A 27,588-nucleotide genomic window follows, 5' to 3' on the forward strand; every position below is an offset into this window, starting at 1 on the left:
CATTTTTCCAATCATTTATTTAAAATTTAAAAAAGAACAGATCGACCAAAAGCAAATGTACAAATGTTGTAATCGGCGCAAACATAAAACATTTTCCAACAGAGAAAAAAACCATCCACTCCTCTTAGATGGGCTTGATCTTGAAGTGTAGCCCGATGAGACTGAAGACAAGACATTTCAGATCCTGGACCAGGTAGTAGAACACGCGGAGGCCTTCTGGGTCCCTGGAAAACACAACTTGTTTTTAGGAAGCTGGCCCCCAATTCCACATCAACCCCACTATGCAGAACTGAGAGCATTACATAGGTGTAAGCTAGGTATAATTTACACTATTCTGCTTATATCTATGAAATCTTCAGTTCTCAACCAGTGTCTACTAAATAGAGGCTAGGGGTCAAATAGGAAATTGGAGGAATATATCCTTCCAAGAATTCCCAGATAATTTGAGGTAGTATTATTACTTACTTCGACTGGTTGACATCAATCAAGGAACCAATCTTGGAAGTTGTGAAGGAAATGTGCTCATCCCCAATGACGATCTCCAGCTCCTAAGAGTTCAGAAAAGTTAACTCTCCCCAGACACGATTAGTAATTCAAGCCACGAATAAAATAACTTTTACTAAATCATTGTAACTTTCTGGGGTTATGCCCAGGTCCCATCTTGTGCTGAAAGGGTCAGAATTGAACACCGGTTACATTTATTTTGTTCGACAGATTTGTTTAAGTCTGATGAGGACCGAGGTCACAACCCCATGAGGGCTAAGATCACTAAGTAAACAGGCGTGGCTAGACATTACCAAGAGCACAATAAGTAGGAGACGCTCTGCTTTCCTCAACATACACCATGCTTTTACAAGTATCAGTATTTATTTAGGTATGTGTGAGTGAATGGACAGACCTGTCTGCCCACTCTGTCTGGGGGTGGCCACAGTGCATCATCTTCCTTGGTGATCTCACTGTCATCTATGATCCTCTTCAGTTCCTCCATCACACTTTTGTGTACGTACGCCTGTAGTGGAGAACAATCCCAATAAGGTTTTGATGGCATTTTCAATCGTTTTAAGCAGCATCCCACATAGAAATTGGATTGATGGGCCATACACTGATCAATGTAACCAAGAAATCCTTTAAACACGAAAGAAAAAAAGCTACATGTATAGTGTTGGTCCCATGTTTCATTAGTTAAAATAAAAGATTCAAGAATCGTTCCATAGGCACAAAAAAGCTTATTTCTCAAATGTGCACAAATGTGTTTGCATCTCTTAGTGAGCATTTCTCATTTGCCAAGATATGCCACACCTGTCACGTGGATGGATTATCAAAAAGCTGATTAAACAACATGATCATTAAAACAGATGCACCTTGTGCTGGGAATAATAAAATACCACTAAAATGTGCAGTTATCACAACACAATGCCACAGATGTCTCAAGTTGAGGGAGCATGCAAATGGCATGCTGACGGCAGGAATGTCCACCAGAACTTTTGCAGAGAATTTAATGTGCATTTCTCAACCATAAACCACCTCCTTCGTCATTTTAGAAAAATGTTTGTAGGTCCAACCAGCCTAACAACCGCAGACCACGTGTAACCACACCAGCCCAGGACCTCGAAATCCAACTTCTACACCTGCAGGATTGTCTGAGACCAGCCATTGACAGCTGATGAAACTGGGTTTGCACAACCGAAGAATTTCTGCACAAACTGTCTGAAACCGTCTCAGAGAAGCTCATGTGCGTACTAGTTGTCTTCACCAGGGCCTTGAGTTGACTGCAGTTCGGTGTCATAACCAGCTTCAGTTGGCAACTGGAGAAGTGTTGCGCTTCACAGATGAATCCTGGTTTCAACTGTACCGGGCAGATGGCAGACAGCATATATGGCGTTGTGTGGGCAAGCGTTTTGCTGATGTCAACTTTATGAACAGATTGCCCTATGGTGGTGGCGGGGTTATGGTATGGGCGGGAATCAACTACAGACAATGAACACAATTACATTTTATCAATGGCAATTTGTATGCACAGAGATACCGTGATGAGATGTTGAGGCCCATTGTCGTGCCATTCATCCGACACAATCACCTCATGTTTCTCCATGATAGCGAACGGCCCCATGTAGCAAGGATCTGTACACAATTCCTGGAAGCTTAACATGTCCCAGCTCTTCCATGGCCTTCATACTCACCAGACATTTCACCTATTGAGCATTTTTGGGATGCTCTGGGTCAACATGTACGACAGCATGTTCCAGTCCCCACCAATATCTAACAACTTCGCACAGAGATTGAAGAGTGGGACAACATTCCACAATCAACAGCCTAATCAACTATGCGAATGAGACGTATCGCGCTGCAAATGGCAGTCACATCAGCTACTGACTAGTTCTGAGCCATGCCTCTACCTTTTTTAAAGGTTTCTGTGATCGATACAAATCTGTATTCACAGCTATGTGAAATCCATAGTTAATGGCCTAAGGAATTTACTGATTTCCTTATGAACTCTAACTCCGTAAAATCTTTTAAATTGTTTCATGTTGCGTTTATATCTTTGTTCAGTGTAAGTTTGATAAGTTACCTCTTTCCTGATCATGACATCATTCTTGTAGTTGCTGTTGTTCGCGTATCTCAGCTTACCTGAAAAGATAGTTACATTTATTGCGTTATCGTCACGTTTGTTGTGAATGCTGATACACTGCTATTGTTGAATAGTAGTTATTTGTTTATAACTAGTTAACGTTAGTTCACAGAAGTTTTTAAACCTACTGTAAACTAATCAAGCATTTTGGATACATTCGTTTGCTAACCAGCAACATAGCTAGCTGGATACAATAAATGAGTGAGGTTATGGTTAACTATGCAACTGAAGTATTTCTGAGATCATGTTATAAATGAACACACGAATACAAAAACTAGCTAATTGCGATAAAATCAATTAGGAAATGCCGCTAGCAAGCAGTCGTTTGCATGCTTAGCTAGCTGGCTAATGTTGCTAATTAGTCAAATTGCCGCCTAACTTACCGTCTGGTCTAAACTCAAATTCCAAGAACTCGTGTCCAAACTTTCCCTTGTGCCCGACATAATATCTCAAATAAAAGTCACTCGTTGACATTATAAACTGCAAATTCAGTGTTTGCGCGGTCCTTGAGAATCAACGAAAGCACACTGCTTCCTTGACGGTATTTTAGAAAATCTGAACGCGCATGCGTGAGCGGGCGCTTCTTTGTGATCTCATACGAGTTGTCGCATTGCAGTGATGTCATCTTCTTCGATGAGGTTTAACAGAGGTTGGCATCCAATACATTTTTTTATTTTTTTATTTCACCTTTATTTAACCAGGTAGGCAAGTTGAGAACAAGTTCTCATTTACAATTGCGACCTGGCCAAGATAAAGCAAAGCAGTTCGACAGATACAACGACACAGAGTTACACATGGAGTAAAACAAACATACAGTCAATAATACAGTATAAACAGGTCTATATACGATGTGAACAAATGAGGTGAGAAGGGAGGTAAAGGCAAAAAAAGGCCATGGTGGCAAAGTAAATACAATATAGCAAATAAAACACTGGAATTGTAGATTTGCATTGGAAGAATGTGCAAAGTAGAAATAAAAATAATGGGGTGCAAAGGAGCAAAATAAATAAATTAATTAAATACAGTAGGGAAAGAGGTAGTTGTTTGGGCTAAATTATAGGCTATTATGGGCTATGTACAGGTGCAGTAATCTGTGAGCTGCTCTGACAGTTGGTGCTTAAAGCTAGTGAGGGAGATAAGTGTTTCCAGTTTCAGAGATTTTTGTAGTTCGTTCCAGTCATTGGCAGCAGAGAACTGGAAGGAGAGGCGGCCAAAGAAATAATTGGTTTTGGGGGTGACTAGAGAGATATACCTGCTGGAGTGTGTGCTACAGGTGGGAGATGCTATGGTGACCAGCGAGCTGAGATAAGGGGGGACTTTACCTAGCAGGGTCTTGTAGATGACATGGAGCCAGTGGGTTTGGCGACGAGTATGAAGCGAGGGCCAGCCAACGAGAGTGTACAGGTCGCAATGGTGGGTAGTATATGGGGCTTTGGTGACAAAACGGATTGCACTGTGATAGACTGCATCCAATTTGTTGAGTAGGGTATTGGAGGCTATTTTGTAAATGACATCGCCAAAGTCGAGGATTGGTAGGATGGTCAGTTTTACAAGGGTATGTTTGGCAGCATGAGTGAAGGATGCTTTGTTGCGAAATAAGAAGCCAATTCTAGATTTAACTTTGGATTGGAGATGTTTGATATGGGTCTGGAAGGATAGTTTACAGTCTAACCAGACACCTAAGTATTTGTAGTTGTCCACGTATTCTAAGTCAGAGCCGTCCGTTTTACTTGTATTTAAGAGCAATTGGAGGCCACGGAAGGAGAGTTGTATAACATTGAAGCTTGCCCTCTAGGGTTATTAACACAGTGTCCAAAGAAGGGCCAGAAGTATACAGAATGGTGTCGTCTGCGTAGAGGTGGATCAGAGACTCACCAGCAGCAAGAGCGACCTCATTGATGTATACAGAGAAGAGAGTCGGTCCAAGAATTGAACCCTGTGGCACCCCCATAGAGACTGCTAGAGGTCCGGACAGCAGATCCTCCGATTTGACACACTGAACTCTATCAGAGAAGTAGTTGGTGAACCAGGCGAGGCAATCATTTGAGAAACCAAGGCTGTCAGGTCTGCTGTCGAGGCTGATTTGTAGGGGTCCAGATTTTGCAGCTCTTACAGAACATCAGCTGAACGGATTTGGGAGAAGGAGAAATGGGGAAGGCTTGGGCGAGTTGCTGTGGGGGGTGCAGTGCTGTTGACCGGGGTAGGAGTAGCCAGGTGGAAAGCATGGCCAGCCGTAGAAAAATGCTTATTGAAATTCTCAATTATGGTGGATTTATCAGTGGTGACAGTGTTTCCTATCTTCAGTGCAGTGGGCAGCTGGGAGGAGGTGTTCTTATTCTCCATGGACTTTACAGTGTCCCAGAACTTATTTGAGTTAGTGTTGCAGGAAGCAAATTTCTGCTTGAAAAAGCTAGCCTTGGCTTTTCTAACTGCCTGTGTATAATGGTTTCTAGTTTCCCTGAACAGCTGCATATCACGGGGGCTGTTCGATGCTAATGCAGAACGCCATAGGATGTTTTTGTGTTGGTTAAGGGCAGTCAGGTCTGGGGAGAACCAAGGGCTATCTATATCTGTTCCTGGTTCTAAATTTCTTGAATGGGGCATGTTTATTTAAGATGGTTAGGAAGGCATTTAAAAAAAATATCCAGGCATCCTCTACTGACGGGATGAGATCAATATCCTTCCAGGATACCCCGGCCAGAAAGGCCTGCTCGCTGAAGTGTTTCAGGGAGCGTTTTACAGTGATGAGTGGAGGTAGTTTGACCGCTGACCCATTACGGATGCAGGCAATGAGGCAGTGATCGCTGAGATCTTGGTTGAAGACAGCAGAGGTGTATTTAGAGGGCAAGTTGGTTAGGATGATATCTATGAGGGTGCCCGTGTTTAAGGCTTTGGGGAGGTACCTGGTAGGTTCATTGATAATTTGTGTGAGATTGAGGGCATCAAGTTTAGATTGTAGGATGGCTGGGGTGTTAAGCATGTTCCAGTTTAGGTCGCCTAGCAGCACGAGCTCTGAAGATAGATGGGGGGCAATCAGTTCACATATGGTGTCCAGAGCACAGCTGGGGGCAGAGGGTGGTCTATAGCAGGCGGCAACGGCGAGAGACTTGTTTTTAGAGAGGTGGATTTTTAAAATTAGAAGCTCAAATTGTTTGGGTACAGACCTGGATAGTAGGACAGAACTCTGCAGGCTATCTTTGCAGTAGATCGCAACACCGCCCCCTTTGGCAGTTCTATCTTGTCTGAAAATGTTGTAGTTTGGAATTAACATTTCAGAATTTTTGGTGGTCTTCCTAAGCCAGGATTCAGACACAGCTAGAACATCCGGGTTGGCAGAGTGTGCTAAAGCAGTGAATAGAACAAACTTAGCGAGGAGGCTTCTAATGTTGACATGCATGAAACCAAGGCTATTACGGTTACAGAAGTCGTCAAAAGAGAGCGCCTGGGGAATAGGAGTGGAGCTAGGCACTGCAGGGCCTGGATTCACCTCTACATCGCCAGAGGAACATAGGAGGAGTAGAATAAGGGTGCGGCTAAAAGCAATAAGAATTGGTCGTCTAGAACGTCTGGAACAGAGAGTAAAAGGACGTTTCTGGGGGCGATAAAATAGCATCAAGGTATAATGTACAGACAAAGGTATGGTAGGATGTGAATACAGTGGAGGTAAACCTAGGTATTGAGTGATGAAGAGAGAGATATTGTCTCTAGAAACATCATTGAAACCAGGAGATGTCATTGCATGTGTGGGTGGTGGAACTAATAGGTTGGATAAGGTATAGTGAGCAGGACTAGAGGCTCTACAGTGAAATAAGCCAATAAACACTAACCAGAACAGCAATGGACAAGGCATATTGACATTAAGGAGAGGCATGCTTAGTCGAGTGATCAAAAGGCTCCGGTGAGTGGAGAGGTTGGTTGGGGGTCACGGCGATTTAGACAGCTAGCCAGGCCATCGGTAGCAAGCTAGCATAGGATGGAGGTCTGTTATTAGCCACCTCTTGCGTTCGGTCAGTAGATTAGTGGGGTTCCGTGTGGTAGAGGGGATTAATCCAAATCACACAACAACAACAAAAATAAAAACAATAGATATAGTTATAGAGGCCCAAGAAGAAAACATTATAATAATAATAAAAATAAATAACTAAATTGTCCGATTGTCTATTCAGATAGCAGCCGATAAGACAGCTAACGGTTAGCAGGCCGCAGATGGGCGTTCAGGTAACGTTGCGACGGAGGAGCCAGCCGGATAACTCCTTCGGGTAAATAACGTCGGCAGTCCAGTTGTGAAGGCCCGGTGGGGCTCCGCGTAGGCAGTAAAACGGGTCCGGCGGCACACAATGCAAATAGTCCGGGTAACCATTTGGTTACCTGTTCAGGAGTCTTATGGCTTGGGGGTAAAAACTATTGAGAAGCCTTTTTGTCCTAGACTTGGAACTCCGGTACCGCTTTCCATGCGATAGTAGAGACAACAGTCTATGACTGGAGTGGCTGGGGTCTTTGACAATTTTTAGGGCCTTCCTCTGACACCGCTGGGTATAGAGGTCCTGGATGGCAGTCAGCTTTGCCCCAGTGATGTACTGTGCCGTACGCACTACCATCTGAAGTGCCTTGCGGTCGGAGGCCGAGCAATTGCCGTATCAGGCAGTGATGCTCTCGATGTTGCAGCTGTAGAACCTTTTGAGGATCTCTGGACCCATGCCAAATTTTTTTAGTTTCCTGAGTGGGAGTAGTCTTTGTCGTGCCCTCTTCACGACTGTCTTGTTGTGTTTGGACCATTCTAGTTTGTTGTTGATGTGGACACCAAGGAACTTGAAGCTCTCAACCTGCTCCACTACAGCCCCGTTGATGAGGATGGGGGTGTGCTCGGTCCTCTTATTTCTGTAGTCCACAATCATCTCCTTAGTCTTGGTTACGTTGAGGGATAGGTTGATATTCTGGCACTACCTGGCCAGGTCTCTGACCTCCTCCCTATAGGCTGTCTCGTTGTTGTCGGTGATCAGGCCTACCACTGTTGTGTCGTCTGCAAACTTAATGATGGTGTTGGAGTCGTGCCTGGCCATGCAGTCGTGGGTGAATAGAGAGTACAGGAGGGGACTGAGCACGCACCCCTGGGGAGCTCCAGTGTTGAGGATCAGCGTGGCAGATGTGTTGCTACCTACCCTCACCACCTGGGGGCAACCCGTCAGGAAGTCCAGGATCCAGTTGCAGAGGGAGGTGCTTAGTCCCAGGTTCCTTAGCTTAGTGATGAGCTTTGAGGGTACTATGGTGTTGAACGCTAAGCTGTAGTCAATGAATAGCATTCTCACATTATCACTTTTGTCCAGGTGGGAAAGGTCAGTGTGGCGTGCAATAGAGATTGCATCATCTGTGGATCTGTTTGGGCGGTATGCAAATTAGAGTGGGTCTAGGGTTTCTGGGATAATGGTGTTGATGTGAGCCATTACCAGCCTTTCAAAGCACTTCATGGCTATGGATGGGAGTGCTACGGGTCTGTTGTCAATTAGGAAGGTTGCATTTGTGTTCTTTGGGCACAGGGACTTTGGTGGTCTGCTTGAAACATGTTGGTATTACAGACTCAATCAGGGACATGTTGAAAATATCAGTGAAGACACCTGCCAGTTGGTCAGCACATGCCAGGAGGACACGTCCTGGTAATCCGTCTGGCCCTGCAGCCTTGTGTATGTTGACCTGTTTAAAGGTCTTACTCACGTCGGCTACGGAGAGCGTGATCACACAGTCGTCCGGAACAGCTGATGCTCTCATGCATGCTTCAGTGTTGCTTGCCTCGAAACGAGCATAGAAGTGATTTAGCTCGTCTGGTAGGCTCGTGTCACTGGGCAGCTCGTGGCTGTGCTTCCCTTTGTAGTCTGTAATAGTTTGCAAGCCCTGCCACATCCGACGAGCGTCGGAGCCAGTAATCATTGCAATAAATGCCAAAAATCTAATCTTACTGAAACATATATAACTTGTTGGTTTATCCCTTTGTACAGGTACAGATCTACTACTCACACCACTCTTCTCAGGATCCCTCCCCCTTAACCCATCTTCCTCTACTTTCTTCACCACCTCAGCATATGACAACTCCTGCACTACTCTATCCCTGGAAACCTCAGCCTGCCTGTCTCACACGGGACATTTCTGAATCCCAGCCCCATGGGCACCCCTACAATTAACACATACAACTACTTTCCCCAATGCTATACATTCCTTTGTCTCATGACCTTCTGCACACTTCTCACACCTAGGGACCTCCCACCTACATACACACTGCTGCCACATGCCCATAAGCTTGACACCTGTAACAACCTAATGTATTCGGCACAAAAGCTCGCACAGGATAACTTATGTATCCTAACATCACTTTGTCGGGCAAAGACTCAACATCAAAACTCAAAAGAAATGTTTTTTTAATTTCACCTTAATTTAACCAGGTAGGCCAGTTGAGAACAAGTTCTCATTTACAACTGCGACCTGGCCAAGATAAAGCAAAGCAGTGCGACAAAAACAACAGCACAGATACACATGGGATAAACAAACATACAGTCAATAACACAAAATAAAAATTATCTATATACAGTATGTGTAAATGTAGTAAGATTAGGGAGGTAAGGCAATAAATAGGCCATAATGGCAAAATAATTACAATTTAGCATTAACACCGGAGTGTTAGATAATGACTTCTGTTTCAACACTCATGCCACACTGCCTGCGTCGCACCAAACAACGAGCATCAAACACTGGGAATCTTCCCCTTTAGTTGGTCAGCTTTCACAGTTACCGCTACCCCAGTATTCACTCCTTTCAATGGTGCACTTTTCTTGAGAGCAAAACAATTCACATCTCTTGCCCCCATTCCTTGAACACAGAGCGCCTGCGCCGTCTGACCAGCAAAAAGACAAACAATTATTACAACACCACTTCTGGTTACCTTCACCAATTCCACAGCACTCAACTCTGTTTTCACCCACCCTGACACCACAGGGTGGTATTCCAGCAGCATACCACCCTGCATCCCACTGCTGGCTTGCTTCTGAAGCTAAGCAGGGTTGGTCCTGGTCAGTCCCTGGATTGGAGACAAGATGCTGCTGGAAGTGGTTTTGGAGGGCCAGGAGGGGGCACTCTTTCCTCTAGTCTAAAAAATATCCCAATTCCCCTGTGTAGGGTACTGTCTTTCGGATGGGATGTTAAATGGGTGTCCTGACTCTCTGAGGTCATGGCACTTATTAAGATCCCATGGCACTTATTGTAGGGGTGTTAACCCTGGTGTCCTGGTTAAATTCCCAAGCTGCACCTCATACCATCATAGTCACCTAATCATCCCCAACTTACAATTGGCTCATTCATCTCTCCCCTGTAACTATGCCCCAGGTCATTGCTGTAAATGAGAACATGTTCTCAGTCAACTTACCTGGTAGAAAAAACGTATCATTCAAAAGGCAAGGGTCCACTTTTTCCAAAAACTTCACTCCGACTGCCACAGACTCATCTTTATCCTGACCCTCGGTGCAAGCCTCCAGCTCCGAGAACTTCACCACACCTACCACCTCCAATATTTCTGCAATGATGTCAGGATCAACCGTGTGTTGCTGCGTTCAAAACAACTGGTTACATGGAACAATATGAGGTCAAATCATGACGTCAGTGATCTTCTGGTCGTAAAGTCCGAGCTCTAGAAATAGCACCGAGTTGCAAATTCCGAGTTCAAAAAGATTTTTCAGTCGGAGCTAGTTTTATTCCAAGTTCCCAGTTGGTTTGAACGAACTGAGGTCGGAAGTCAGAGATTTCCATGTTCCCAGTTGTTTTGAACGCAGCATGTGGATTTGAACAGATACTTAGAATGGAGGAAATAGGAATCCCACCAGCCGAGAATAGAGACGTATTACGCCCCACCCAGCCGACTGTTAACCAATCGCGTTCCCGTGGTTATGCTGTGTCAGGTTGCTAAGAGAATCGTCACGCAATTCATTGCCTATTTTCTTCGAAAGTACGCAATGTCACGATTTTAAAGCTATATTATTTTACAGAAAACAAGTTCATTATCTCACATCTCGGAAAATATTCGAAATATTGTAGTTATTGTTGACGTAATACCTGCTAATGTTGTGTTTCTGCGCAAGCGCCCAATTGACTCCCATTTACTGCTTGAAGGAGTGCAATCCTTGTCCCGGAATCGCAGAATGCAGCGCGCAGCCCATTGACGACGCGTGGGCAACGTTAATATGATTTCTAATTGAGTTTCTCCATCTCCTCAAAACGATCTCTGATTTTAACCAGCGATGTCACTTAAACCAAAGTAATAGATCGATCTTTCCATGACTAAAACATCATGTTATTTCATGATTGGGTTTCACTGATCTTTTATATTACTCTATTCTGCATATTCTATATTACTGGCAATCAAATTCTATTGTTTTCTCCATCTCTGAATCTCGTAAAGAAAGCACATACACATAGCATACATAGTACAAAAACTTTATTTCATTATTTGATTGCAGTTTCTTGATACACAACCTGTTTGATAATACATGTACATTATAATACAGTTATGAATGCTCTTGTATTCATGTAGTCATATCCAGGTGTGTCAACCAGAAAATCTATCCCTACTTTTTACTGTTTAATAACTTCAACTTTCAGGTAAACCAGTAAAGTCATGGTCATCACAACTTGATAGGTAACCTGGTTTTCTGTTTTACTTGTTGGTCTGGTAACAGTTTTGGTTATAGTCATACTATTTATTCCTCTCTCATCACAGGTCTCTTCCATGCTAGAGCCATGTACAACAATGCCTGAGCTATGTGTCAAAGGCCTCATTCTTCACATACTGTATAGCAGTGGTGTAAAGTACTTAAGTAAAAATACTTTAAAGTACTACTTAAGTCGGTTTTTGAGGTATCTGTACTTCACTATTTATATTTTTGACAACTTTTACTTCACTACATTCCTAAAGAAAATAATGTAATTTTTACTCCATACCATACCTGACACCCAGAAGTACTCATTACATTTGAAATGCTTAGCAGGACAGAAAAATGGTCCAATTCACACAGTTATCAAGATCTGCCTCTGATCTGGGGGACTCACTAAACACAAATGCATCTTTTGTCAATTATGTGTGTTAGGAGTGTGCACCAGATCAGAGGCAGAAGGGATGGGGTACTTTTTCCACCACTGCTGTATAGCACATTACTATTTTCAATGTGTTTGATTCTAAAATACATACAGTTAGTGTTCACACTGAGGCAGTTGACATTACTGTCTCATTGATTCACTGTTACACCCTGATCATGGAACAAATACAGTACAATAGCTAGCTAGCTCTTGCAAGCAAGTAGCACATATGGTATCATGTCATTGAGTTAAATGAGCAGACATTTACAGCAGATTTCATCACCAACATTGAAGCTAAATGTATGCGATAATACACAAAGCAACATTTGATTGACATAAATACAGACAATCCACAGCCTTTCGGACTATAATATATTTGAGCAAGGGAATTAATTTGTTACTGAACGTCTGCAAGATGGCTGCCTATGATAGATACTACTTGACTGACTTTTTGAAGGCCTTTAAAATTAAAATTAGGCCATTTCCTCCACACTTAAGTGAGGCATCGTATTACTAGTGTTTAGGGTTATATTCATAGTCTTCTCTTTCTCTTCAAAGGCAAAATCTCAAGTTCCTGTGCTGTGTGAATTAATAAGTTCACTTTCTCTAGTTCTACATCTCACAAATTAGATAGCTAACTCATGGAGTGAACACAGTACTTTAGAAACCATTTCTCATTTCAATGATCAATCAATTTGAAGCTAATAATAAAAGTATTGATGATGCACTGATGGACAACATTGTGACATGCCCATCATTGGCCCTAGAAATTAGAAGAAAAAAAACTACAGTATACACTTTGCATACAGGTATCAAATATGTTGAGGTAGGAAACATCACAGCAGTCAGGACTTTTTAAAAATATCTATGTCTGAAAGCAAAACAATCTATTGTAACCGTAGACTACCCATTGCAATACAGTACAACCTTTAGTATAACACTATTAGCACAATTCAGTGAGTGAATGTTAACAAGACCATAACCTCACTTTTTATATCAGTCTGGGAATATTGCAGTATATTTTGATTGACTTGAATACATCACTGATAAATGAAACAATATATGGTGGGCAATTTGATGTGGAATTAAAGTATATGAATGGCCCGAGAGAGAGCCTACTCCTAAAGGAAAATGTTTTGGTGGTGCAAAATAGTAGAAAAAAAACAAAGCAGTTGTACGTTGATGAAATACACTGTTAATTAGTTCTAAAAGAGCAATTATATAGAATGTTTGTTGAGTCAATTGTTACTAATGTGGACAATCACCATCTTTTTTAAAGTGCAAATTTACCTCAAATCCTGCAGTTCAAGACAACCTACAATATTTGTAGGCTTAAAACACCACTATCAAATGAACCCTTTCAATGATAGAATATTATGTCAAGAATATGTACTTCACTGATGTTCAGACAGAGGCATTCTAGTAATCTCATCATTCAAGAGCTTTAAAATAAAAAAATGTTACAAGTAGGAACCCTGAAATAATTATATTGTCATGGGGGCATTACAAACTACAGCGTAACGGTTTCAGAGGGGCCATGTGACCAAGTACAGAACGCGGTTTATTTATTTGGTGGGGTTGTCAGCCACCATACACAAAACCGGTCGAGGTAAAGATTAATTTGTCTTTTTCAATCTCAGTTACGTTCTGAAATGTAGGTTGTTTGTTCCAAGATGCATGGTAACAAGCAAATACTGTGAAAACACTGAAAAATGATTGAAAAAGTACAACATCAGGAGGGTAAATAATACTACACTATGTACAAACTAAGAACACTGCTTTGATTTGTGAAGTCAAGTAGTTCCGTTTTTTTTCTTCTTTCAGATGGAGAAAACATTAAGTTGCTTTGACCCATTGAATTGGTGAGCAAAGGCAGATAATCTGTGTAGGGCCTGAACATTTCCCCTTTCACTCGCTCAAGAGTAGGCTTGTAACACTGAGGCAAAGGATAAAGGGGGATAACAGAGTAAAGGAATGTGAGAAGTGGTATCCTATACCATGTCAAACATGATTAGTGCTCTAAGGTACATACATGTACGTCAGTTAATCAAATAATTGCTAAATCGGAATCTACAGAGGTGAATTGCATTCAGTTTTGCATCTCGGTTCTTGGATAGTTTCCAAGATCATGTAGTGTGTGTCTTGGAGTTCCCTCTGTAACAAATAAAATCTGTCACACGTCCTTCCTTCCATTCCAAACCAACAGTACAGAAAGACAGACAACATGACCAATCAAAATGCACTGACCACTGAACACACAGCAAGGTCTCAAGCTCAACCCAACTTCCTCCTCATTTATTAACATCTGCAAGCTCAAAAAGGGGCCAGAATATCAAATAAAAATACATAAATAAAATAACTGCTTCACCTTTGAACTGAAACAGTTCCTTCCTCCCTTACAAAACATTTCATCATCCAGTCAAAAAAAAAACTAATCAAATGAAGGCCTTGCATATTCTTGCTAGAGAGTTTTTTTTTTTAAGTTGTTTTTTTTTTATATATATTTTTTTTAAATACAGTGTAGCAGACAGGTGGTAGGTATGTACAGATGAGCCCTCTTCCATCGATCCCTAGCTCCCTGGTGTTCAGAGAGGGCCGGTGCGGTTAGTGGGGCCGACTGCTAGACTCTGACACCTGCCGTTTCCGGGGAGTTCCGTAACCGTTAAGGCTGCCGTTAAGGCGTTTGGTCAGACCACCGTTCAGAATGTCCTGGATGTGCTGAACTATAAGGTTTATGGCAACTGTTAAGGAGAGAGAGAGAGAGAGGGGGCACATTCAGAGGACATTGAAGGATAATCTGTAACGGTGTTCCATTCCTCTTTTATTCAGATAAAATTTAAGCAGAACAAGTTCCAGAGTTTAAAAGCACCACTCTTTGCAAATACATGTTGTTTTGAAAAATCTACAATTGACCTTGCCATTCCAAAACAGAGATAGCTGTTTTGTCCTGGGAATGTTTCAGACTAATCTAGTCTGCTTCCCATGTATAGGTCTCACCAATCACAGACCACAACAGCTATCTCAAGACAGTAGAATAAACAAAACAGCCATCACATTCACATCCGCCTTTAGTAAGTTTACCATCGCAGGGTAAGAGACTGGACTGATTAACAATGTCAATGACAGACTCTCTATAGGGAGATGTGTCCAAGAATGAGTCAGTGAAGTTTGTCACATAACAGCCTGCTTGCTTACATAAGGCAGCAATCTTGAGAAACAAACAGCCAGAAACTCACCAAGATTATCTGCTCCTCTAGGAATGATCACATCAGCACACTTCTTGGTCTACAGAGGGAGAAGAAATAAACATGTTTAGCAATACGATCTGAATCACATCTTAACCAAGATGGTTAGCAGTAAGACGTGTTTGTTTTTTGTTTGTTTTTTGTCCCATGTAAATATTAATTTTCTTGTATACATTTCTTCCATTTTCAAATTAAATATACCTTCCTGCAACCCGCCTCACCCAATGTGGTAAGGATCTGCTATTTTTGAGACCTTATAACTGGATCTCCATCAAAGGCTAGCCAGCCGATTAGCTATTCGCTATTTAGTCATTGTTAGCCACTGCTAGCGGCCTTTACCTTTAGCGCAGACACCAGGCGCTTTAGCCCTGCCAGTCTGCACACCGCAACACCTGCCAGTCTGCACAGCGCAATATCAGCCCTGAGAATATCGGACTGCTTTTTTCCACTACATCACCGGATTCTTGCTGCAAGCTCTGGACCATTACACCGGATCACCGCACCTAGCTATCTGCTACCGAGTGGTTATTGTGGCTAACGCCCTTGTCCAGAAGCAAGCACCAGTTAGCTTCAAGCTAGGCCCATCTTCCGGCTAGGAAATGAAGTACAGCAAATACAATAACGCTTGCCAATTGGCCTGAACCCTTTGTCGACACGGAGCCCGGCCGATCCATCACGACTGGTTTGCTGACGTATTTCGGCCGATGTGCTCTCAACCGGCCTCTGCGTCGTGGATGTCGGTGAAGACCCTTCTCTGCTAGCCCCGGCCCGCTAGCTTCCTGAACACCGCGTCTCCCGCTCGCCTAGCATAGTAACGGCTACCGAACGGCTCCCTGTTTCATCTATTGCTGCTCATTGGACCCTATGATCACTCGGCTACACAGCTGATGCCTGCTGGACTGTTCATTAACACGCCATTTCATTTTGTTTATCTGTTGGCCCCAGCCTCGAACTCAGGCCCTGTGTGTAGCTAACTGACCCTCTGCCCAGTCATCGCCATTTACCAGTTGTTGTTGTCTTACCCGTTGTCTAGCTCTCCCACTCAACACCTGTGATTGCTTTATGCCTCTCTCAAATGTCAATATGCCTTGTATACTGTTGTTTAGGGTAGCCATCACTGTTTTATTTTACTGCGGAGCCCCTAGTCCCGCTCAACATGCCTCAGATAGCTCCTTTGCCCCACCCCACATGCGGAGACCACACCTAGCTTAACTGGCACCTCCAGAGATGCAACCTCTCTCATCATCACTCAATGCCTGGGTTTACCTCCACTGTACTCGCACCCTACCATACCCTTGTCTGTACGTTATGCCCTGAATATATCCTACCACGCCCAGAAATCTGCTCATTTTTTTGCTGTTCCCAATGCACTAGACAACCAGTTCTTATAGCCTTTAGCAGTACCCTCATCCTCGTCCTCTGTTGATGTAGAGGTTAACCCAGGCCCCTTGTGTCCCCAGGCGCTCTCATTTGTTGACTTCTGTAATCATAAAAGCCCAATTATAACATTTTCTGTCAAGATAAAACTGCTAAAGGGGGCAGAGTTGCAATCTACTGCAGTGCCTGCAGTGTTCTGTCATACTATCCAGGTCTATGCCCAAACAGTTAGAGCCTCTACTTTAAAAAAATCTCTCTCCAGAAATAAGTCCCTCACTGTTGCCGCTTGTTATAGACCCCCCTCAGCCCCCACCTGTGCCCTGGACACCCTAAGTGAATTGAACTGGGATATGCTTAACACCCCGGCCGTCTTACAATCTAAATTAGATGCCCTCAATCTCACACAAATTTTCAAGGAACCTACCAGGTACAACCCCAAATCCGTAAACATGGGCACCCTCGTAGGTATCATCCTGACCAACCTGCCCTCTAAACACACCTCTGCTGTATTCAACCAGGATCTCAGTGATCACTGCCTCATTGCCTGTGTCCGTGGTCAAACGACCACCCCTCATCACTGTCAAACGCTCCCTAAAACACTTCAGCGTGTAGGCCTTTAATTGACCTGGCCCGGGTATCCTGGAAGGATATTGACCTCATCCCGTCAATAGAGGCTGCCTGGTTCTTCTTTAAAAGGGCTTTCCTCACCATCTTAAATAAACATGCCCCTTTCAAAAAATACAGAACTAAGAACAGATAAAGCCCTTGGTTCACTTCAGACTTGACTGCCCTTGACCAGCACAAAAACCATCCTGTGGCGTACTGCACTAGCATCGAATAGTCCCCGCGATATGCAACTTTTCAGGGAAGTCAGGAACCAATATACACAGTCAGTTTGAAAAAGCTAGCCTTTGCTTTCCTAACAGAAATGTGCATCCTGCAGTACTAATTCCAAAAAGTTTTGGGACACTAAAGTCCACGGAGAATAAGAGCACCTCATCCCAGCTGCCCACTGCACTGAGGCTAGGAAACACTGTCACTACCGATAAATCCACAATAATTGAGCATTTCAATATGCATTTCTCTACGGCTGGCCATGCTTTCCACCTGGCTACCCCAACCCCGGCCAACAGCTCTACACCCCCCGCAGCAACTGGCCCAAGCCTCCCCCACTTCACCTTCACCCAAATCCAGAAAGCTGATGTTCTGATAGAGCTGCAAAATCTGGATTCCTACAAATCAGCTGGGATAGACAATCTGGACCCTCTCTTCCTAAAATGATCTGCCGCCATTGTTGCAACCCCTATTACTAGTCTGTTCAACCTCTTTCATATCGTCTGAGATTCCTAAAGATTGGAAAGGGGCCGCGGTCATCCCCCTCTTCAAAGGGGGAGACACTCTAGACCCAAACTGTTAGACCTATATCCATCCTGCCCTGCCTTTCTAAAGTCTTTGAAAGCCAAGTCAATAAACGGATCACTGACCATTTCGAATCCCACCGTACCATTGCCGCTATGCAATCCAGTTTCCAAGCTGGTCATGAGTGCACCTCAGCCACTCTCAAGGTCTAAACGATATCATAACCACAATTGCTAAAAGACAGTACTGTGCAGCTGTATTCGTTGACCTGGCCAAAGCTTTCGACTCTGTCAATCACCGTATTCTTATCGGCAGACTCAATAGCCGTGGTTTTTCTAATGACTGCCTCGCTTGGTTCACCAACTACTTCTCAGATAGAGTTCTGTGTGTCAAATCGGAGGGCCTATTGTCTGGACCTCTGGCAGTCTATGGGGTGCCACAGGGTTCAATTCTCAGGCCGACTCTTTTCTCTGTATAGATCAGTGATGTCGCCGTTGCTGCGTGTGAATCTCTGATCCACCTCTACGCAGACAACACCATTCTATATACTTCTGGCCCTTCTTTGGACACTTAACAAACCTCCAAACGAGCTTCAATGCCATACAACACTCCTTCCGTGGCCTCCAACTGTTTTAAATGCTAGTAAAACTAAATGCATGCTCTTCAACCGATCGCTGCCCGCACAACCAGCATCACTATTCTGGATGGTTCTGACTTAGAATATGTGGACAACTACAAAAACCTAGGTGTCTGTTAGACCGTAAACTCTCCGTCCAGACTCATTAAGCATCTCCAATCCAAAATTCAATCTAGAATCGGCTTCCTATATCGCAACAAAGCCTCCTTCACTCATGCTGCCAAACATGCCCTCGTAAAACTGACTATCCTACTGATCCTTGACTTCGGCTATGTCATTTACAAAATAACCGCCAACACTCTACTCAGCAAATTGGATAGTCTATCACAGTGCAATCCGTTTTGTCACCAAAGCCTCATATACTACACACCACTGCGACCTGTATGCTCTCGTTGGCTGGTCCTCGCTACATATTCATAAACCTACTGGCTCCAGGTCATCTATAAGTATTTGCTAGGTAAAGCTCCACCATCTCAGCTCACTGGTCTCCATAGCAACACCCACCCGTAGCAAGTATATTTTACTGGTCACCCCCAAAGCCAACACCTCCTTTGGCCACCTTTCCTTCCAGTTCTTTGCTGCCAATGCCTGGAACGAATTGCACTTTTTTCTTAATCACTGAAATTGGAGACATATCTCCCTCACTAACTTTAAGCATCAGCTGTAAGAGCAGCTTACCGTTCGCTGAAGCTGTACACAGCCCATCTGTAAATAGCCCATCCAACCAACTACCTACTCCATATTTGTTTTTCTGCACACCAGTATTTCTACTTGCACATCCTCATCTGCACATATCACTCCAGTGTTAATTGCTAAATTGTAACTACTTCGCCACTATGGCCTATTTAGTGCCTTACCTCCTTACTTCATTTGCGCACACTTTATACAGATTTTTCTATTGTGTTGTTGACTGTACGTTTGTTATCCCATGTGTAACTGTTGTTTTTGTAACACTGCTTTGCTTCATCTTGGCCAGGTCGCAGTTGTAAATGAGAACTTGCTCTCAACCGGCCTACCTGGTTAAAGAAAGGTGAAATATATATATATTTTTTTTAAGAAATCAGGGCCAGTGTGTTCAATACCATTCAAGAGGAGGTCAGAGACAACTGACAATAACCAGGTTCCCTGCCAACCTTTTTATGTGAGTATAGTACATGTCACTACAGGCCAGATGGAAACAACAAATGTCTGTAAACTTTCCAACTGTCAACAAAATAAAATACGCTTGTCTGTAAAATGTATTGTGAGAAATGGTGATGGAAACTATGGGCAAACATTGATATAATAACCATCATATTTTATATGATAAACTTGGAGTCACGCAATGATATGCTGTGTGGTCCTCCCACTATGACTCAGGAAAGCATGCAGTTTATTAGGCTACAAATTAAATAAGCTACGATGAACTTCACAGGGTGGTGAAAATGCAGCTTGATGCTTCTTTCCAATAAATATTGAGCGTCTTATTCTGCTGACATGATCGAGTCTTGGCTGCCGTTTGACAAATAAAATCATACTTTTTTTAATCCATAATAACTCATCATGTAGGCTATACCTGCACTGTATCTGAGAGCTGTTGGCTAAAGCGCACGTGCCAAGACCAGAGTGGGTATATTCGCTAAATAACTTTTGTAGCGACAAAACCATCAGTAGAGTTGAAAATGCAATGGAAACCCATTGAACTTGTATTTTTTATTTGGTACATGGGAATTTAACGGCAAAAGTAATTTTTATGTGCACTACATCACGCACAGCCTTTTATCCACAACAAGTCAATTTAACTTCTTTGGGATAGGGGGGGCAGTATTTTCATTTTTGGATAAATAGCGTGCCCAGAGTGAACTGCCTGCTACTCAGGCCCAGAAGCTAAAATATGCATATTATTAGTAGATTTGGATAGAAAACACTGAAGTTTCTAAAACTGTTTGAATGATGTCTGAGTAGAACAGAACTCATATGGCAGGCATAAACCCAAGAAAAAAAATCCAGACAGGAAGTGGGAAATCTGAGGTTTGTAGTTTTTGAACTCAGCCCTATCGAATACACAGTGGCATATGGGTCAAGATGCACTTCCTAAGGCTTCTACTAGATGTAAACTGTCTTTAGAAACTTGAATGAGGCTTCTACTGTGAGGTGGGACCGGATCAGAGCTCTTTGAGTCTGTGGTCAGGCAGAGTGTCACAGCCTCATGACGCGCGGTCACGAGAGAGTTAGCTCTCGTTCCATGGCTTTTCTACAGGCAGTGGAATTCTCCGGTTGGAACATTATTGAACTTTTATGATAACATCCTAAAGATAGAGACTTGTCAAACTAAGTATAGAATCTTCGAACTGTAATATAACTTTTTGAACGTTTCGTCAGACTGGACCAGATCGCTCTTTTGGATTTGTTTACCAAACGCCCTAACAAAAGAAGCTATTGGACATAAATTATGGACATTATCGAACAAAACAAGCATTTATTGTGGAACTGCGATTCCTGGGAGTGCATTCTGATGAAAATCAAAGGTAAGTGAATATTTATAATGCTATTTATGAATAATGTTGACTACCCAACATGGCTGATATTTCTCTGGCTGGTTTGGGCTCTGAGCGCCCTTCTCAGATTATGCTTTTTCCGTAATTTTTTTTTTGAAATCTGACACAGCGGTTGCATTAAGGAGAAGTGTAACTTAAGTTCCATACATAACACTAGAATTTATCAACATTTATAATGAGTATTTCTGTGAATTCATGTGGCTCTCTGCACAATCACCGCATGTTTTAGAACTACTGAACGTAACGTGCCAATGTAAAATGAGATTGCATATTTATATAAAACACTTTATTGAACAAAACATACATAAATTGTGTAACATGAAGTCCTATGAGTGTCATCTGATGAAGATCAAAGGTTAGTGATTAATTGTATCTCTATTTGTGCTTTTTGTGACTCCTCTCTTTGGCTGGAAAAATGGCTGGGTTTTTCTGTGGCTTGGTGGTGACCTAACAATCGTTTGTGGAGCTTTCGTTGTAAAGTATTTTTGGAATCAGACACTTTGGCTGGGTTAATGAGAATTTTATCTTTAAAATGGTGCCTAATACTTCTATGTTTGAGAAATTTGATTTATGAGATTTGTATTTGGCTCCCTGCAATTTCATTGGCTGTTGGTGAGGGGTTCCGTCAGTCCTAGACAGGTTAGTGGAAACATATCTTGCAGGAAAATGCAGATTTGAGAATATTTGCATGAAAATCTGTCGACAAGTGGATGGAAACCTAGCTATTGATATCATTTGGTTGGTTGGTCCAAGGCTCTTAGAATACGTGTTGTGGCAGTATCATAGCTAGGTACTCACTGGCAGACAGAACTCTTCAAAGGCGGGCTTAACAAAGGTTATGTATTGCGTTAGCACCTGCTCCAGGTCCCTTCCTCGCTCGCTGATGTCTCGGAGCACTGGGGAGTGAACACAGAACAGGAGTGGAGCTTTCAGTATGATTTCACAGAAAATATTCTTACAAAACTAATAGACTTCTACATCTGGTTCCCATTCATGCCCTCCAGGCCCTGTATTGGAAGCCCCCTGGTATTTTTGTACAACTCACAAGTATGATGCGTTTCATCCAATGAAATAGTGAATATATATGTCTAAGGTTTCACCCCTGCGTGAGAGCCGTGTGTCTGCGTCTGTGTCCACAAACAGCTTCATCTGGAACAGGTCCCTAATCTCCTGGGAGTAGAACATCAGGATGCCCTCGAACAGCACCACATCTGCTGGGTACACCGTCACCGCCTCTTCCTTCCTGACACACACACACCAGAGAGAGGACAATGTGTATGACATGAGATGAGTGAGTGAGTGGAGTGAGTGTCCTAACCACTGACCTGGAATGGGTGACAAAGTCATACACTGGGATCTGCACTGTTTGGCCCTCCAAAATGTCCCACAACGTTTTGACGATGAGCTCATTGTCAAATGCATCTGAGAAGAGAGAGAGAGCAAAGGCACTCAGAACAATGTCTATGTTTCTGCTGGTGCCACTGTGTCAGGCCATAGGATCTAGATCTAATCCCACAAGGTGGCAAGTTGTTATGGGGGAAAGCATCTGTGCTGATATGCAACCTATTTAGTGAACTACTTTTGACCAGGGCCCAAACATTATCTACCACACTGTCTGAGACCGACAACTCTGCTACCAGACTACAATCTACCAGAGGCACCACTGCTAAGTATGTACTCTGAATGAGACAGATTTTCAATACAGCAGTCATTGGCCCCAAGGCAGGACATGTAGAAACCTTTAGTTCTCTCCAGTTCTCTCCATTATGGTAATTATATTTCTAAGAACTAGGGGAAAAAGCCCAACAGAAGTATCCTTTGAGTATAAACTCAACAACGCAACTATTTATCTTCAATGAGAGAGCAAAGGGATGTGAGAAACTATTCATATTTGTTTTTACACTGGAAAGCAAGCAAGGGATAAAGCTACATTTGCCAGTTGTTAACATATACCATATGACTACGATTTAGCGATTGACACAGTATCCAGATAAATATATAGATTAGATAAATACCTGGGTGGTCGAAGTTGAACTGTCCCTTCAGTGCCTTGGCCTTCTGGTCCGGTGTGAGGACCCTGTAGAAGCTGTCTTGGCTGAGAATGGCCACCTGGCGCTGGTGATGGTCAATCTTGTTCTGGCCAAGCAGCTCCATGATCTTACCGCAGACAGACGACTGGCCATGGGCAGAGGGAGGAGCGAGAATGACAGTTAAGTCTGTCAGATAGATAACACTATCTGAAGTAAATTGTAACCCATAAAGATGTAAGAGTGGAGTTGTGTTCACTGAGCTATGGAGATATTGAATATATTGGTACCAGACTATTACATAGATGTACAGACAGTACAGAAGAAGCCAAATCTGCAGCAATGTGCAATAGCTCTCATTTAAAAATGTTCTTAGATGTTTGCAATACTCTCTGACCTATTTTATAACTAGAATCCTCACTTACTCATAGGGCCTCTCTATGACTTAGGGCCCCTGGGTGTGGTCACCTTGCTGGCTTCTAGTTGACTACGTCACACGTGGCTAACCTCTGCACTTCCTAAACGAACAAGGAGGAAGTGACAGCGTTCTTTTACATTGGAAAATAAACGAATATTAATAACTCCAAAAGGGCACTACCCCATCCCTACTGATCTCACAGTACAGCCCAAAAGACATGTCGCTATGGTTCATTAGCCAATTCAAGGAAGAGGAGAGTGGGCCTACAGCAAATAGGATAATAAGATCAGTAAGAAAGATCTCACATTATGACAACACTGTTGAATGGAACTTTAAAAAATAAAATGTTCAACACATGAAGTCTTGTAACATTATTTAACACATGAAGTCCGAACCAGACTTGTGTCATTGAGAACAGTAAGGCTGCTACTGACCAAGTCTGAGGCACACCACAGTAGACAGGATGTCGGTCAGTCAATATCGAGGTGCTATTCTTAGACCACTGCACCTACACGTGTCACCAGCCATGATAATCTAACTGCTTGCTCCAGGCCTAATAGAGAACAGAATAAGAGATGACTGGCAACAGACATTAGGGTCAAGTTGAACTTGTTGTTAGAGAAGGGAAAATGTATGCCAGCAACCAGTGAAAAATGCATTAGTGTCTCCTTGAAAAGAGCTCAGACAGGGCAAAGATAATACAAGACGATGAAGCAGAACACATTTGTCTGGAGTCAATCCACATTTATAAATGAGAATACAGTCAGAGGGAATAGTTCAAGGATGACAAAGGGGCATTACAAGATGTTCATGCAGCCACAATGTTATTTGATGAGACTCACTGTACTTAGTCACCAGTCCGGGTCACACTCAATCCATTTAACTAATAATCTGCAAGTTGGGCCTGGGCCCTACAGACTTCATACACACAGCCTAAACTGAAACTGCATTGTCTCTCCAGACTTCCCAGAAAAGTGTGTCAGAAGAAGAAAAAACACTGTTGGATAACCAGGTGGCTCTACTGGTAGTTTCTCACTTTCGTTTGTTGTGGGGTATGATACCAAGAAATATTACACGCAAAGGAACGTCAAGTGGACCACAATTCATGCTCTAGAACAGCCTTTCATAGAGGATGTGAATTACTCAATTTCTTATCTGCATTTAATTTCTTCCCAAACTTTTCTACAAAATTAATCTACAAAAAAATTACAAAGCAAACAAATGTTAGCGAGATGATTGTCAGGTTAGTGCTTGTGAGGTTTCTGAGAGCTCTAACTCTCCCAATACCAGACCCCTTTGTCGTTTCACATTTCTTCCAAGCCCTTAATAAAACAGTGATTGCCGAAACTGCTCTTGGTTACAAAAGACCAGGCCAGGTCTCTTACCCAAGCTTGGGTCAGTCAGACATACATTCAAAGTCTGCCTCTTCTATTGCCAACGCTGACTAAACATTCCCCTGCCCCAGTTAAAAATTCTATTGTGTCCAAAAAAGCTAAACTGCAGTTTACCCAGCAATCCTACGTCAGAGGTACATAAAGACAATTGACAAGCTATGTCATGATCAGTTACAGTGGGTATAGAAAAACGTTTTTAGGGGAGAAAAATCTGGACATTTTTTTTCTCTACATGGTTAGCTCATTGGCTGTTATGACAAAACACAGCTGAAGGTCAAATAAACATCACTGGGAAGGAACAGTAAAATTGTGCCTGACTGACAGTATGCCTACTAGTGATGGGGGATTATTATTTCTGATGACAAAAAGTATCATTTTGACCATATTGCAATATTATTTTTTGCGCTGGTTTACTGTACTCCAGTATTTTTCCTTCATAGCTTGTACTCCATCTTATTTTTTAAAATAGGGAGCCCATTTGTTTTCAGAACTTTTATTTCTCTCGTCACTCTGCAGTAGACATATGGTGAGCAATATGTTTGGAACATCGAATTGCAATAAAATCACAGAATCAAATTGCTATATATGGTATTGCAATACATAATGTATTGGCACCTAAGTATCGTGATGAGGTCCCAGGCAATTCTCAGCCCTAAGGCCTACTGTGCTAACCCGAACTGTAGGCTATTGTGCTGGCTTGGATATTTCAGGAAATATGGTGGATGCATAACCAGGCTAGCAGAGTGAAGCTCTCCCCAGCTCAGTAGGCCTATAGTGTATACAGTTCCACAATATGACTCGTGACAAGAAATGGGTTTGACCATAATAAATCCTCCCTTTTCTTATTAAATACTATTCAAAACATGATTTAAAAAATAACGTATGCAACCTTCGAAAAAGATAGAGGGATACTCATTCAAAACTTTGAGACAGCAGACTACACAATACAGCAGAGGACATAGCTGCAAGGCCATCAGCCATTTCAGGGGACTGTTTAGGACTATCTCAGGTAGACAGTGAAAAACAAAAATAGAAAAACAAGAGATAACAGTCACTTTCTTCAGAGGGGTGGGGGAGGTGCATTTGAAAGGCCATATGTTTAGACTACCGGTTTACCTAACCAGACAGACAATTGTGAATATAAGTGTGCTAGATTATAAAGTGATGTCTGTATTATTCACAATATGACTTTGGCATGGTTGAATTCTTGATTCTGGAGAGAAGAACACTTATTATTTACTGTACCATGATGAACAGTAGCATACATGGAAAAAGCGGCAACACATTGACTTAGACTGAGGCTCACCTCCTTACACGTTATGAGGTAAGATGTGACACATATTACGCAAGACAGTAGGCTACCGTATGAAGACGGGCTAAAACAGCTTTTCCAATCGAAACTCCAGTTTACACTGAAGGCAGTGTCATGGCGACGCTGGATGGCTAAACGCATGCGTAGTTACACGTCATCTGGTCTAACGGTCGTATCGCGCATGTGCAAGCCGTCAACTCAGACACTCCGGACCGAAGCTGTTTGACAAAAATGTTTGTCCCTTTGGAGTAATAACATGTTCAAATAAAGACATTACCTCGAATCTACCTTCGTGCCTTTTGATTTCTAGAAAACGAACTAGTAAGATGTTTTTTTTTACTTCTCTCATCGACTTTTCAAACCCTGACCAAGTCTGTTTGGCAAGCGTACCCGGAAGTCTCGCGATGTTGCGCCTCTGGGTTTAGAAATTTTATTTATTTTACTGTGCCGCGAATTATGCGCATAGGCAGTTTTCACTGCTTTGCCAGGTGTAATCAGCTGGTCCTGTCGACGCATTAGAAAGTGAATATTAACAGTGGGCGGACTGGAGCTCGACGTCACTTTTTTTTATGAATAAGAAAAGTACTGATTTCAGCACCCGTTCTGAAATCAGTAGTTTTGTGATAAACTAAAATGGTATATGCTGTTTTAGCTCCAGTCCGCACACACTAGTCGCCGCTCAACTCCATCGTAAATCGTTGAGTTTAGTTGGCTAAGCGAAGTATTGCTTTTCGGTTGTCGGTTGTCATAAATGCCCTTTCTGAATTGAATAAACCACAGGAGTAGATTCCTCTCAAAATCCTTGTTTCATATAGGTTTATATTAATATTTAATTATTTGTACACGAATTGATAGGGCTATAGATGTTATAGACAAAGACATGAATGCAAGTTGGATTAAGGTCAGTTCTCTACAGCCACATAAGTGGGATAAATTATTGCCAAACAGGGCCTATTCCTATACACGCTTTAAAAATGTCAATGTTTTTCCAGAAATGATTAAAAAACAAACTAGCTTTAATGGAACTAATTAATTCATTGGTCTGTCATGACAGGAGCCACGCGGTCAATGAGTTCTCATCTTTCAACCACGTTGACAATTCAGTGTTTCAAATAAAAACATGACATTTCTAATTAATTCAAAATCACAATGCCAACCTTGCCGCTGGCAGTCCCTCCGGCTACCCCGATGAGGAAAGGTTGCCGAATAGCATTCTCGTTTTCGGCTTGACTGTCCACCCTTGTCTCGCTGTCGCCTGCCATGCTTGCTATAAACGCATACAGAAGCACGGAGGTGGTTTTGCTCCAATAGCGCTCCTCCCCTCTTTTCAGTTGTGCGTTTGCTTTGATGCTATGAGTAAGCCTGGATATCAATCCGTTATTTTGTAAACTACTTGAAATGCAGAACCTTCACATCAGGTTATGTGTTATTGCAATTCAGTTATCAGACTCTAGGCCCATATATCAGATTTCTGGAAATGTTGTGGCCTACATTTAGATCAGCTCAGTTAAAGATGCACTCCGGGATCTTAAAGGTGACAGG

The 27,588-nt window shown here is 42.6% G+C and overlaps 2 protein-coding genes across 6 annotated transcripts; both read right to left on the reverse strand.

The window, feature by feature from the left end:
- Positions 1–10,487, reverse strand: LOC110521779 (protein mago nashi homolog). Of its 2 annotated transcripts, none has more exons than XM_036969163.2 (5): positions 10,038–10,487; positions 2,570–2,628; positions 899–1,009; positions 466–548; positions 1–224 (listed from the first exon to the last, which is right to left on the reverse strand). In XM_036969163.2, the coding sequence occupies exons 2-5, from the start codon at positions 2,582–2,584 to the stop codon at positions 125–127; spliced, it is 309 nt and encodes a 102-aa protein (XP_036825058.1). In that variant the 5' UTR covers positions 2,585–2,628; positions 10,038–10,487; the 3' UTR covers positions 1–124. The 2 variants fall into 2 exon arrangements, with proteins under 2 accessions (XP_036825058.1, XP_021455307.1); XM_021599632.3 differs by lacking the exon at positions 10,038–10,487 and adding an exon at positions 3,013–3,143.
- Positions 10,488–14,008: 3,521 nt separating this feature from the next.
- On the reverse strand, positions 14,009–27,546 carry LOC110521780 (uridine-cytidine kinase 2-A). 4 transcript variants are annotated; one of them, XM_036968880.2, is made up of 8 exons: positions 27,204–27,344; positions 23,348–23,440; positions 22,911–23,070; positions 22,221–22,317; positions 21,996–22,138; positions 21,694–21,791; positions 14,977–15,025; positions 14,009–14,481 (listed from the first exon to the last, which is right to left on the reverse strand). In XM_036968880.2, the coding sequence occupies exons 3-8, from the start codon at positions 23,047–23,049 to the stop codon at positions 14,345–14,347; spliced, it is 663 nt and encodes a 220-aa protein (XP_036824775.1). In that variant the 5' UTR covers positions 23,050–23,070; positions 23,348–23,440; positions 27,204–27,344; the 3' UTR covers positions 14,009–14,344. The 4 variants fall into 4 exon arrangements, with proteins under 4 accessions (XP_036824775.1, XP_090088074.1, XP_021455309.1 ...); XM_090231948.1 differs by lacking the exon at positions 27,204–27,344 and adding an exon at positions 23,775–25,851; XM_021599634.3 differs by lacking the exon at positions 23,348–23,440 and having other exon boundaries at positions 27,204–27,546.
- Positions 27,547–27,588: the final 42 nt, after the last annotated feature.

The sequence above is a fragment of the Oncorhynchus mykiss genome, chromosome 4 (assembly GCF_057628025.1).
Source record: "Oncorhynchus mykiss isolate SJ-2025 chromosome 4, ASM5762802v1, whole genome shotgun sequence".
Lineage (NCBI taxonomy): Eukaryota > Metazoa > Chordata > Actinopteri > Salmoniformes > Salmonidae > Oncorhynchus > Oncorhynchus mykiss.

What these genes read in the sequence shown, in the direction of transcription:
- LOC110521779 (XM_021599632.3), bottom strand. Translation starts at nt 3,103, where the DNA reads ATGTCAACGAGTGACTTTTATTTGAGATATTATGTCGGGCACAAGGGA. An exon ending in ATGTCATGATCAGGAAAGAG is followed by an intron (nt 1,010 to 2,569) that starts GTAACTTATCAA and finishes TCTCCACTACAG; the next exon opens with GCGTACGTACACAAAAGTGT. An exon ending in ATTGATGTCAACCAGTCGAA is followed by an intron (nt 225 to 465) that starts GTAAGTAATAAT and finishes TGTGTTTTCCAG; the next exon opens with GGACCCAGAAGGCCTCCGCG.
- LOC110521780 (XM_021599633.3), bottom strand. Translation starts at nt 26,187, where the DNA reads ATGCGTTTAGCCATCCAGCGTCGCCATGACACTGCCTTCAGTGTAAAC. An exon ending in GTTCAACTTCGACCACCCAG is followed by an intron (nt 22,318 to 22,910) that starts GTATTTATCTAA and finishes CTCTCTTCTCAG; the next exon opens with ATGCATTTGACAATGAGCTC. An exon ending in GACTTTGTCACCCATTCCAG is followed by an intron (nt 22,139 to 22,220) that starts GTCAGTGGTTAG and finishes TGTGTGTGTCAG; the next exon opens with GAAGGAAGAGGCGGTGACGG.